Raw genomic sequence first — 14,233 nt, 5'->3', positions numbered from 1 at the left:
TTCAGCCAAAGTACCCAATTTTCCGAATATCACAGATATTCATAAGATGACATCCAACTTATGGTGGTATTCTGCTTTCATTTGTTAGCCAATCTGTAACTTTTCATGAGCTTACAGGAAAATTGCAATTCTGGTTTTTTGTGGTCTGTAGCTTACAGGAATCCTTAACTATTTACGGTAAGTAGTTCAAAAGTGACACTGCCAATGAGATAGTGACAGAAACATTTCCAGAATTGCATCATTTACGAATCTGTCAATCTGAAACTCACAGATCGATCGTACGCTACAGATTCGTAACTTACGAATGAAAAGCAGAATACAACCATTAGTTTCAACAGTTGGGTTCTTTGAATTTTTGGTATTTTTATGGTACGTAATGGTCATGATGAGAAAACTGGAAGACGTGGGTGATATCTTGTGTTCCAAAAGATTCATCACATAAATGAAAAATCATTTCATTGGATAAAATCATTTGTGAGATAAAAGTGACATTTTTTATTGTTTTTCAACAGCCTGTATCTTTAAAACAGAGCCGATTCCGAGAAAATAGAAAATAAATAAAGTGTTTCTTTTCACCTCAAGAATCCAGTGTTACAATATTTTTACGAGTCAAAGACTCACCAGACTCACCCTGTATATTCAACTAACCCTACAGTTTCCCTTCTTCAAAACCACATAACCGCAGGAAATTGTCATACCTCGCAATGAGATCCTGGAACCGAATTTCTTCGACAATTGGTGGTATGAACGAAGGAAGTAATTCAGATTCGTATTTTCTACACCCACCATTGCAATTATGTTTCGATTCCTGGTCGAACCGCATCCTGTCAGGACGAATTATTAACGCGAACGTGAACCGGTTAACAGCAGGAGAGTGAAATACTTCCAGCTCACAATCCCTCTTCATTATAATCTGTTTAGACGTTAATATAATGGAAACAAATAACTTCGGAACAACGATTTTTCATACTCAACGCAGATACCTTTTCCTAACATTACTTTGGAGTGAAAATCCCGTGCCTGTTCAACGGGTTATAAGTCTTTATTAAGTTCTGAGCATCTGACCTCCCCACTGATGAGATGCTTTCAGGAAACATCTGTTAAATCTTTATGCTCCTCTTAAATAACGCTTCCTCAGTAAGGTACCTCGAAATTAAGAATAACGGATTGCTGATGTGAAGCTCCTCTGTTGTTTCATTCTTTACAAAATCCATATCTTCGGTGTTTACCATTTGGAAGAAAAATGCTCGAACATGTCAATTTTGTCAAATCACTACCCCAACTTATGGTGCCAGAATAGATAGACCTTTTGTTTCTAAGGATCATTGATGTGTTTTTATATCAATCCAACGTTTGATGAAGGGATTAAACGTTTATTTATTTATTTGCAAGGCACCCAGTAAGGAGGTGTAGCATATTCTTGCAACGATCCTGAAACATTGTAGATCTCGCAGTTTTAAAGTACTCAAGGAACTTTTTGGGTTAATCCATACTTTCGCTAGGGTGCTTCTTTAAAAGTTTCTTTTTTTTTCCAGAAACGCTTTTCTGTAGGTATATTCGACACTTCCATACCATCTCAAGCTCGATCTCAAGGCTTTGATCGCAGCCTGACTGTGATCTATCGCTATATCACATTGCTGATAGTTTCTTTCTAGGTTCATTTCTGTCTTTAGATTGCACATATTTCTGCCTGAAAGAGTATGTACAACTGCCTAGCTATAGTGAGCATCTGATCATTGTGCTAGACTCGATTACTCCTACGCCAGTCCCTGTCAAACCATCTGTATTCCATTTAATATTTAATGGTATTTTTTGCGGATATATGGTAAGGTGAAGAGTATACCTTCACCCACATGAAGATGCTATTGTGATCAGAGATGTAGTGGCAAACTTTCGAGGAACGCTATAAACTTATTCGTGAAATTAAAAGGAAAGTTCTATTTATACAAGGATGTATTGATACCTAGTTAGCCTAGACCAGTTTCATGCATAAGAAAAAATTTGCGGTACCATAGCAACGAACAATAACTCATTAGAAGTGTCAGTGTGAAGTTTGAGGTCAAAAAAGTACATCAGATTCACGCAATAGATAAAAAGAAACAAGATGTCCACTGAAATTGTGAAAATCGAAAAATTGGAGTATCGATCCATCATCAAGTACCTGTTTAAAAGGGTTGAGAGGTAAGCGGATTTACGAAGATATTCTTAATACTCTTGGTGATCAGGGTCCTCTGTATGCTACAGTGAAAAATTGGACTGCAAGCTTCAAAAGAGGTAAATTTTCCATTGAAGATGATGACCGATCGTGAAGGCCAGTTTCTGTGCAATTCCCCGAAAATATCGATGCAGTGACATGACATGATTTTATCAGACCTTCGAATTGGGCTAAAACGGATATCTGAAGCACTGAATATTTCATACGAACGCGTTCATCATATAGTTTACGTCAATTTGGACTTGAGAAAAATTGCTGCGAAATGGATCCCCAAATGTTTGAATTTTGACCAAAAGCGTGCAAGGGTAGAAGCATCGCGTTCGATCTGTGCTCCTTTCGAAAACGATGTAGACTTCTTAAACCGAATTGTTACTATGGATGAGACTTGGGTACATTTCTACGATCCAGAAACAAAGCAACAATCGATGGAATGGCGACACTCTGGTTCTCCAAGACCTAAGAACTTTCGTGTCCAAAAATCTGCTGGAAAAGTTCTTTGGGATTGCCATGGAGTAATCATGATTGACTATTTGGATAAGGGTAGAACAATAACCGGAGATTACTATTCGACATAATGACCACTCTACGGGAAAAAATCAAAGAGAAAAGACGCAGAAAGCTATCCATAGGTGTTTTGTTTTCGCAGGACAACGCCCCTACATACAAATCTCATGTTGCCATGCAAAAAATTCGTGATTTAGGGTTTGAATTACTAGAACACTCCCCTTATTCACGAGATTAGGCTCCATCCGACTATCCTCAACAGAAAAAAAGTTTAAAAGGTCGTAAATTTTCTTCCAACGAGGAGGTAATAAAAGCTGTGGTGGTCTGGTTTGGGGAGCAAAAGAAAACATTTTTTTTTAGGGCTAGAGACGTCGCAGGTTCGCTGTAATGAATGTATCCAATCAAGAGGAGAATATGTTGAGTAATAAAATATTTTGATATTGAAAGTTTGTTTGGTTCTATAGTAGGCTAAGAATTTTTCAATATATCCTCGTATCATGAGTGGTTTGGTAGAGTCTACGAGTAGTAGGTAAATAACTCCTTATGAAAATCCTGTTATTCAGCTCTCAGTTGAATACGTGACAATCTTTTGGATGTTCAGCTTAGTTCAGATTATTCTTCACTACGCTCTTCCTACAATGATTTTGCAGGAAATGACGATTCTAGGACATTACATGTGCCAGAATTTCTGGTATTTTTACTGGAATGTCAGATTATCGAACGCTGTGATATTTTTCCAGTTCAGAATAAACTCTTAAGCTTCAAAAAGAAGTTATAATCCCATAACACTTGGAGAACCAGTTATGCTTCAAACTAGGCGTTTTACCTAGCGGGTTCTACTCCAGAACAACTATGACAACGGTAACCTGGTTGATGACCTTTTAATTTAGAACGTGACAGAGGATGACTGGAGAGGTCAGAATTTCAAAGAAATACCTTCAATTCGGCAGACGTTTCGACATATTCAATGTCTTCATCAGGGCACATTTGTATTGGTTTCCTCTAAATGTTGAATCCATCACATGTTGTTTTTCTTTGCTTGCGAAGATTTCCATTTTTGTGTATTGTTGTCGGGTGTTGTTCTTACTGTTGATTTAGAGGAAACCAATACAAATTTGCCCTGATGAAGACATTAAATATGTCGAAAGGTGGGCCCAATTGAAGGTGTTTCGTTGCAACTATGACAACGTCTGCGCATAACGAACAACTCGAATGAAAACATTCCCAGCCGATTCACCAACAGCGAAAATTGACGAATTGAAATATCCCCCGCCATTCTCCAGCTTCCTCCTCCTTATTTCCATTCAAATAAGGTCGTATATGTTGGTGCCCCATCGGTGTTGAATATTGCATTTGCATGAAGCGTTTCGGACGAATATCAAAGTGGCACCAGCACCAAGACGTCGTTCTCGAGTCGGCTGCTGCCGTTCATCCCACCCCCGGCTCCGCAGGAAATCTTTTTTACGACCCCCTTCGAAGAGCGGGGTCGCAGCATCCGTGGAATCAGATACAAATCCCGCGATAAAAAATAGCGACGGAACGGTCGTTTAAACCGATATTATTTGCATCCAGAATTCCGCGAGCTTAAGTATTTTGCGTGTCTCGCCGACAAATTCGGCCCGATTGTCTTTTATTACGGGCGTCGAAGGAATAGCGCGATTATTCCCCAGTTTTTGTTATATCTTCCGGGTAATTTGGTCCGTTTGTGACATCTGCGACATCGACGTCACGCGAAACGGAGCTTAGGGTTGATTTGAAGAGAGCTTGGATAGTGCAGGTATTGGGGCAAGGAGAAATAGCGAAGGAGGCGCAGATGGAGATCGGAAATACTCGGCACTCGGGTTTTGCCACCGCTGACGTCACGCTAGCACGCAGTGGCGTAGATATAGGATTGAAATTAGAAGTTTCTTTTGAGTTTAGGTGAAAACAGACGAAATGAGAGGTTAGGTTAGACGCAGGTGGAGATCGGAAATACTCGGCACTCGGGTTTTGCCCCCACTGACGTCACGCTAGCACGCAGTGGCGTAGATATAGGATTGAAATTAGAAGTTTCTTTTGAGTTTAGGTGAAAACAGACGAAATGAGAGGTTAGGTTAGACGCAGGTGGGTTTATCTACAAGGACCTTGCTGGTTTACTGATGGCTCCAGAACCAGTCAGCCGTAGACCGCTGACTAAACTCAGTGCCAGTCTGGGAAAGTCGGCGACAGCTTTTCAGGCAGAAATCTTCGCCATTGATCTGTGCGCAAGCAATTTACTTGACAGTGGTTGGGCGGGCAGATCAATAAAAATCCTAACGGATAGTCAAGCTGCGATCAAATCTCTCGCGGCAGACAAATGCAACTCGGCACAGGTATTTGAATGCAGATCTAAACTCACCAAATTGGGAAGTTCAAACAGACTGCAACTGATTTGGGTACCTGGCTTCAGTGGCAACGATGCATAGAATGCTCTAGCCAGAGAAGGCGCAACATCAACGCTTATTGGCCCGTAACACAGTATAGGAATTTCTAATTCCTTAATCAGGGAACGAAACAACAGCTGGATAAGGCAAACGGTCCTGGAGCACTGGCGCAACCGTCCTGGATTGCGTCACTCGCATAGGGCTATTTCAGTGCCTCCTAGCCCATACACCAGTCGCTGGCTAGAACTAATCTGAGATCTATAATAGCGGTTTTCACAGAACACTGCAGACTCAAAGCCCAAAAAACTCAACATCGTCAATGACCCGCTCTGCAGACTCTGCTTAGAGGAGGACGAAACAATTGAGCACATCCTCTGTGACTGCCCGGCGGCAGACAGGGTCAGACATGGAGTTTTTGGCTCTCCGAAGATGATCCTCGAGGAACTCAAGAATCACTCCCCCTCCGACATCATCTCCTTTTTGGGTAGGATGGGACTGGAGGGAGAGATCTAGCTCTATGAGCTTGCCTGTGTGCTACAATAGACCGCTTGGTCGCAGTGGCAGGTTTGGGTTTATCCGTCCAACACACCCAGCAATCAGTAAACAATAGACGCAGGTGGAGATCGGAAATACTCGCCACTCGGGTTTTGCCCCCACTGACGTCACGCTAGCACACAGTGGCGTAGATATAGGATTGGAATTAGAAGTTTCTATTGAGTTTAGGTGAAAACAGACGAAATGAGAGGTTAGGTTAGGTTAGGTTAGACGCAGGTGGAGATCTGAAATACTCGGCACTCGGGTTTTTGCCGTTACAAAACGTTCAAATATCCATTAGATAGCAACCAACTTGGCTTAAAGAGTTGAGTTCTTTGAATTTTTTGTTTATTTATGGTACAAATGGTCATAATGAGAAAACTGGAAGACGTGTGTGAGATATAACTAAATGGTTTTTCAACAGCCTGTATCCTTTAATCCGAGCCGTTTCGTATAGGGTCTTTCAGAAAACCCCTGTGAGTGATCCCTCTCCCTTAATTCAAACGATGTTCTCATCCTCCTGAAAATTCTGAATATATTCGATTCGACGATACGAAAAAAATCAACTTTTATAGATTAATGAATATTATTATGATAAATGAAACTCAATGGGCTATCAAGGGCTTCACGGTTCAATAAAACGTTTAACTATCAATCAAATGAAGAAGTATAGCTTAAATACCTCGAAATTTTGTGGAATAATGAAGGGTTATTATTTAATACCTAATTTTGACACTAATGAAAATGAATCAACTCAATACAACTTCAACATGAATAATTCAAGATAATCAAGTTGGAACCTGAGAAAGATTGAATGAAATATGAATATTTATTTTTTTTGAAGATGTTAGAGTTTTCCTGATTCATGTTTGTGGAAGGTGTTGATTTGAATTTTGTCTCGACAAAAAAGTAATGAAATGGAGAGGTATTCTCTCAAACTTTTTTTTAACACTACCACTTCTTCTTGGCGATCATCATGATTTCTCTTTCATAAACAGACCTTTCAAGCGGAAAGCAAGAAGAAAGACAACATGAAATATTCTGATAACGTTAAACCTGGAGATCCTGTGCCCTTTTGATTTTTCTACTAATTGAATAACTTTCCATGGTTAATCGACCTTTTTTCTGTGAATCAAATTGGTAGGAAGGAAACCCCTCCTATTCAGAAGATATTTTAATTCAACACAACTGAACTCTACTGGGAAATTAAGAAGTGTTTATCATGAGACAGATTTTATTATTTTATGGAGATATTGGTCAGTGGCTACTGCTATCTTGAGGTGAAATAACAAGTAGAATGTAACTGTATTATTCGGATAATGTTCAGCGAAAATTTTGGTGCTGTTTGGATATGAAGGCATTCAATTTTATTAGAGCACTTGGAGATACTCAAGGTTAATAAGTAGTTACTATGCTCATTATTACAACTAGGTATATTATCTTCACTTTCTCCTTCATGTATATTGAACCGTTGATACTTAGGGAATATACCTACTGTTTCTGAAGACACTTTGTGGAAAATGAAAATCAACAATTCTTCCACCATTGAGATATTCTCTTTGTTTCAGGTGAATTTCTAGCATCAACGAAGAGATACAAGGAAGCTGCAGTACATTATGAAAAAGCAGCTCAACTAAGGCCGATGGATTTTGAGTTGGCAGTAGCAGCGGCAACAGCAATGAGACAGGCTGAAAGATACGAAGAAGCTGAAATGTGGTACAGGAAGGCCGTAAAAATTAAACCAATGGTGAGATCTGGATTTTATTTCTAAGTTCAAGAATAGTATTTAAAATCGTCTCCTTTCAAACTAGTACTGTTCATATTTCTTGACGATTCTTCTTCTCTCTTCATTCAGAAATAATTTTTATTTTATTTCATTATGACGAGAATAGCAATAGACGAATCTTCTATCAAGTTCTGCCCGATGATTTTGGTGTTCAAGTGACATTCAACGCGGATCGAAAATATTTTCATGAGTCCGAATAAATTGTGAATATGAATGTTATCGATATTTATGCGCTCTGTAATTACTTCTGCTGGCACCGTCCCCTAGAGTGTCAATATTTTCCATAATTGATTTTCCATGTGATTGATGAACCCCAGTTCGGGAGTGGCAGGCTGTTCATAATATATCGATCTTATTAATTGCGCAAATATAGGATGAGTCTGGCTGGGGACAATAAAGCTTTGAAAATTTAAGGGATGGTGGTTTCAGATGGCATGGTCCATAAAGATAATTGAATTATTTCTAACAGTTCTACTGGAGGTGAAGTCGGAAAGCCCGAAATAATAATTATAGATGTACACAGAGTGGCATAAGCATAAAACAGTTTTTTTGGGAAAAAAGCTGAAATGGTTTGATTATTATTTTTGAATCCTTAACTGATCTCTCGGTCTTCGGTGGTAGGTTCTTGACCTTCTAGCTTCTTCTGTTGGATCGTAGTCGACTAATCTTCGTAATTCCTCATTTGGATGTTGTTTGGCTTTGTCGAATATCCTTTCCGCCTTTATCTTCATAAATTCTGTAACTGGTTTCCATTTCAAGTCCTTGTAGATTTGTTGGTTCCTAACAAACCAGGGTACATCCATCGCCATTCAAAGGAGTTTATTCTCAGTGGCCTGTATTCTCTTGATGTGGGTCTTGGCTGCGAAGCCCCATGCCGCCGATCCATATGTGAGTTGTGGTCGCGCGATAGTTTTAATCATCGTCAACTTGATGTTCTTATTCATATGACTTCTTTTGCCCACGAGTGGATAGAGTCTACTCAACTGCACATTTGATGTGGTTTTTCTATGTAAGTCCTCTGTCAAGCTTCACTCCTAGGTATGTTGCTTCATTTTCCCATTCAACCTCTTCTCCATTAACTTCAAGGTTTTCTTCCATCCTCAATCTTCTCTTTTGCAGTAATATTTCTTGCGTCTTTCTTCCATTCATTGGATTTTCCATTTGATGCACCATTTGAGTAATTTATCTATGGCTTCCTGCAGTCTCTGGTGTATGATCTCTGGGCGTCGATGTCTGAACGCTATTCCTGTGTCATCTGCGTACAAGGTGAGCATATGTCTAGCATTCTTCGGGATATAACGAACGTATATTACGTAAAGCAGAGGTCCAAGTACCGATCCTTGAGGCACTCCCGCTTCCAATTGTCTGGTTTTAGAGGTTGCTCCATCTATCTTCACATAAAAGTTTCTATTCCCCAGATAATTCCTTATAATCTTGCACAGCTTGGTCGAATATCCTGCTTTTTTCATCTTGTAGATAAGGTCTTCGTGCCATACTCTATCAAAAGCTCCCTCACCTCCGTTTAAATCCACTCTTTCAATAATTTTCCTTGTTGCAGGACGCCAGAAGCTACACGAACCTGGGAGCCATCCTACATCTGAACAGAAAATACGCCGAAGCTGCTTCCAACTACAGGCACGCCCTGAGATTACAGCCCAACGACGCCACCACGATAACGAATCTTCACAAACTCCACGCTATCACATCCACCTGACGATGGTCCAACGACGACTCCAGAAGGAATTAAAATTTGTTAACCAAATCGCGACTGATAAGTGAGATGATTTGAATTTACAAAAAAAAATTTTGAATGGGGCCACGAAAAATGAAACTTTTATAAGATTCGTGTTTACCAGAGGATTAAGAAATCTAGATCCGAGATCACAAGGATTTTCTGGTAGGGCGAGAGAGAAGGGACGATTCGAGAAAGATTTTCAACAGGAGTTTCTACTCATTTGTTGATTCAAACCGTTAGTTTTTGTTTGAAGTTTCCATAAAGCTTCCAATTTTATATTCATTGTTCCTCTTTGATTCATACGAAGGTTTTTTATTTAAAATTTACTGGAGTTCCCTTTAACACAACAGCCTATGTATACTAAGCTCGACAGGGACAATAATGATGTATTTTTGGCATCGTAAAATTTCAATCTCTCCTCGTGAAGGGCAAACTGCAATATATCCTAGTTCATTTCAATCAAGACTTAAAAGCTCACTTCCACTTAACATCATGTAAGTGTACGTTAATGGGAATTAGGAAGGTGAAAATATCAGCAAATCTTTGCTGATGCCAACGTTTCGCAACATATATTGTCGCTTCTTCAGGGCTAAAAAATACATAATATCGTGAATATAAACGAAAAACGATAACACACACAGAAGAACACAAATCAACATGAATATGATAAAATATCGATCGATCCGCACTGAGACACACTTACCAAAGCCAAATTATGCTTTAAAAAAATAGATGGTACTATAAGAAACAGCAAACAGTGATACAATGAAAAACTTATTGTCTTGTAGCGCCTTCATTTCAATTTTTTCAGCACTTCACCCTACTTCACTTGATTTTTAAATGAAATTTGCCATGATCTCTTTTCAGAAAAGAGATCATTTTCTCATCAAATTAATTTTGTACCACTCTCATAAGGAGTCTTTCTTCCAGCTACAAAATGAGTATAATCATTTCAATATCTTTCAAATTCGATACCCACGAATGAAGCTATCAAAGCCCGGTATCCACCACATTAAACTGAATTGAGCAAGCATTCGATTTAGTTTATCAACAAACATGCAAACTGATTCATTAGCACCTCTAGGTCTAATTGTTTTAGCGCTGGATATTTTCCTTCCAATTCGCGAGGTCTATAGAGTGTTTATTGATGGGTCTGAATCTATGGGTTTCCACGGCAGTTTCCGCCCTCGCTAACCCCATCTATCGGCGTATGGTATCTTGAAACCACTGACGATAATACGAAATGCGGCTTCATGGAGTGTTAAGTGATGCTGCGGTCGGAAGATGAGCGGAGCTGATAAAGTTAACATGCTCTAATCATTGCAGTGCTTCATTCTAGGCACCGAAGATTCGGCCACCTTGTTTACACTGTCCTAAACAAACCTTCGTTAGCAGCGTAGAATCGAAAATGCAGTGATGTAGCGCGTCAATATCTGTACTCCAGAAATTTAGATATTATCGAAAAATATCGGGAAAATTTTTAATTGGAAAAAATTTGATTTCATGTAAGGAACACAATGCTTTCTTTTTATTCTTTATTTTTCAATGTTCAAGAATCAACCTTCGTGAATGAAATAGTGAATTTTAGGTAGGTATACATGTTTTGAACTTTGTTTTTTTGTAGTGGATATGCTACTGTGTGAGCTTCCTAAGAATTCTAGTCAAATAAGATGAACTGGGACAAAGAGCTTCTATAGCATCCATTTGTTTAAAATTTATGTCCTACTTCGACCTCTGAAAGTTCTCCCCTGCGAAGATTTCATAATATTTCATTGAATTATTCAATGATTCACTGATCAGCAGGATCACCTAGAAATGGCTGAGATGAAAATTATATGAGGTGTATTTGAAGCTGAGGCTTTTTTTTAACAGTAGGAAGAACTGGTCAAAATAAGCGTTTCACAAAAAATCCTATACAAAGCTTTCAAAATGACAAAGTTGAAAAGGATTACTGAAATAGATCCTAATACGACTCTGGATAACTTCTTATCTTAATTATCGCAAAACAATGGGAAAATTTGTTTGGTGATGATAGTGTAAAACAATAGAAAATATAACCAAAAAAAATCGTCTAAATTATTCACAAATTTTCTTCACAACAATCGTCATGAAAATGGAATGAAAAAGTATAACAATAATAGCACTTTGTCAATATAAGAATTTTCAATGAAGTGTCTCAATTTTCAAGGCGTTTTTGCCCCTAAATCGGAAGATACTACAATTTTTTCGAATAATCTGATGCATCTTATCAGATAGAGTCGGAAATACTGAACCATTGATTGTCCAGCCCTATGTTTATGCATTGTTTTCTTCTTCCTATGCCGGGGTCACCTTCCACAGTCCGGTAATTGAAATTTAATGAACTTTTGTCGAACTGGTGGTTGTAGCTCAGCCATCTTGTATACAATTTCTGGTGGAGTGACATATTTTGATGACTTCTACCTTCTGTCAAAAAATGCCTCATCTTATCCTGTTTTCTACCTATATATCATATTGGAAAAATCGGGAAAATGATTATATTTTTCTCAATACCGGAATAACGTGAGTCTTTGGGGCAAACTATCACTTATTTCGAAAGAATTGAAATTACTTATTGACGATATTTTTGTGCGATATACTAGCCTCTTCTACTTCGTGTGAACCTTTATAATATCTGAAATTTTCTGATTTCTTTTACAATGGAATAAAATAAAAAAATGAATGAAGAAAAAAAGAGGAAGCGACGATAATACATACCGACGATAATTTTTCCTGCAGAAAATGAGTTTATAAGAGATGCAAATTTAGGTTGTCGGTTTCATTTAAGGGAGTTTCTACTGTTGAAAATCGATCTCAGCAAATTGTCCAATATAACGTGGCATTTATACGATCAACTCCGATAATGACAATATTATTAACTCATAATCGTTAGGTGGATCTCAAGTTAAGCTTGAGTTAGATAGTTAAATAAACCCTCATCGGAAGGAAACTGAACAATCGAATTGATCTAACCCCATGGGAGAAAAATGTAAAAAATGTATTGTATATAATCTTGAAGAGAGTGTTGTTCTGCCATATATATCTTATGTGCTACGACATATGTCGTCCATCATGAGTAACATAGATTAGGGAGTATTTTGAACTGACGGAATCAATGAAATTATCGAAACTTTGAAGTGAAACTGTATTAACGTACGTGATTCAAGAATGATTAATCAATTTTTATTTATGTTCCATAAGATGCAGATACTTTCTGAGTTGGAACCATTGCTTTCTGTAACTTAATTCGATGAGGAGACATGCTATAACTTTTCAATACTATGTATACTTATTGAAAGTCTAAAGCTGTGTCCTCTTCTTCTTTGTTCATTTGATTTTTGTTTACTGACGTCTTTAGGTAAGCCTGCAAAATGTATATAGATGATGATTCTTTCAATATCAATGGTCGTAAAATTGGTATGGAATTAAACTCACAGTATAAAACCAAGTTTTATCCGTAAATAACTGAAACATTATTCAGGGTATGCTGTTTGATATAAACGAATATTTTTTTGGTTACTGATAGAAAGGAACAAATCCTTCCAACTCGATGTAATTGTAAAGATTTTTAAGAGTGAATGCTCATGAATATCAGAAATTCCGGTAGTATTCCGGTACTAGGAGTGAGTAAATTTTTTGTGATGCTTCCGCATTTAATGACTTCCATCTCCAGTAAAAATACTCCCTAAGAAATTAATCAAAATACAAGCCTCAATTTCTCCAGTTTATTAAAGTTGTGCCAATAACCGATAATTATTTCTTTACTTCAGTACAAAACAAGTTTTATTTCATATGACATAATTAAGATATATTAAGTGAAACTGCTGATAAACACAGTTTTTTTTTAAATTTTAAAAAAAAAACAGAGAGACTGGAGAAGTTTCAAGAGAAGTACAGTTCTCCGTAATATTTTCTGCGTATTTGTATGAACAAACTCGGTATTAATCAAGAGAGATATAAATAGGTGTAGATAAGTTGTAAATTTGACGAGAAGTGATAATGTATATAAGAATGTGATGAAACTTTATTTATATACGGCTAACTGAAACATTATCTACATATCTTTGAATTGTTTTGATAATAGATGTTTAAATACATTTTTGAATTATGTGAGGCTTCTAACAATTTCAAGAGATGATACCATTAATGTACCCTTCAGTCTGGCTTTTACTGATCTGTAAGATGTAATGATTATCTATTATGTAATTAATGAAATTGTGAATAAAAGCTTGAGACTATTTTATGTAAGAAGTTGTTTCATTCATTTCATTGGAAACAATATCCCAATCCTATATCAGCTTGTTCATTACTGGAAAAAGTGGACAAAAATTATGAGCAGTTATTGAACCATATTTCAGTTCAGAAGTGGGGTAAACTAGGACAATTTTCATACTCAGAAAATAAGGTAGGAGGTAGGTATCTCGATGATAGATACAAGAATATAGAATATCCTCCGATAGTAGCCCAGCTGGATCAATAAAATTCAGGGTAAGAAAAAAATCCTAACATTCTTTAACAGTATTGAAGAAAAGTTCTCAAGTGGATCAAAACACCGGTAGATTTATTAAAGTGGCTTCGAGCTTTGTGGTTCTAGTAATCTGAATAAAAGAAATCTACCTATTTGGCCATCTTCCGAAATGAAAGAGTTTGTTTTTCATCGAGGGGGAACTTTTATAAAAGATATGGTACATCATAATTTTGCTAGTAAAACATTTCCTTTTCTACCACCTGAATTGAAATTCGTTTGAAAAAATCCCCATACCTGACAATCAAAAATCTCCAAAAGAGATCCAAAATTCTGCTAAATTTCAGAGAAGTCAAAAACGGCTGAATCGATTCTAACCAGAATCTATATTCTATGTCGAGCTTCAGATTAGCACCAAAGTGTAAATCTTCACATCCATAGATTCAAAATTACAAACTAAAGGGTCTAATTTGTGTTGTATCGAAAAATTTGAATATCCCAGTAACTGTTTTTCTAATTTCCGCCAAAATCAGCAAAATTGCGACTTGTGGCGTGTGCACAATGCATTGCACAC

General features: G+C 37.5%; 1 protein-coding gene across 1 annotated transcript in view; it reads left to right on the top strand.

The window, feature by feature from the left end:
• The window catches only part of LOC123309928 (protein O-mannosyl-transferase TMTC2), a 188,352-nt gene extending 178,707 nt beyond the window's left edge, over positions 1-9,645 (top strand). Inside the window, exons 9-10 of the mRNA XM_044893237.1 lie at positions 7,224-7,402; positions 9,000-9,645. Coding sequence (XP_044749172.1) covers positions 7,224-7,402; positions 9,000-9,155 — 335 coding nt within the window. The 3' untranslated portion in view covers positions 9,156-9,645. The remainder of the gene's footprint in view (positions 1-7,223; positions 7,403-8,999) is intronic.
• Positions 9,646-14,233: the final 4,588 nt, after the last annotated feature.

This window comes from Coccinella septempunctata, chromosome 3, assembly GCF_907165205.1.
Source record: "Coccinella septempunctata chromosome 3, icCocSept1.1, whole genome shotgun sequence".
Taxonomy (NCBI): domain Eukaryota; kingdom Metazoa; phylum Arthropoda; class Insecta; order Coleoptera; family Coccinellidae; genus Coccinella; species Coccinella septempunctata.
This window is presented reverse-complemented; position numbering and strand designations above follow the sequence as displayed.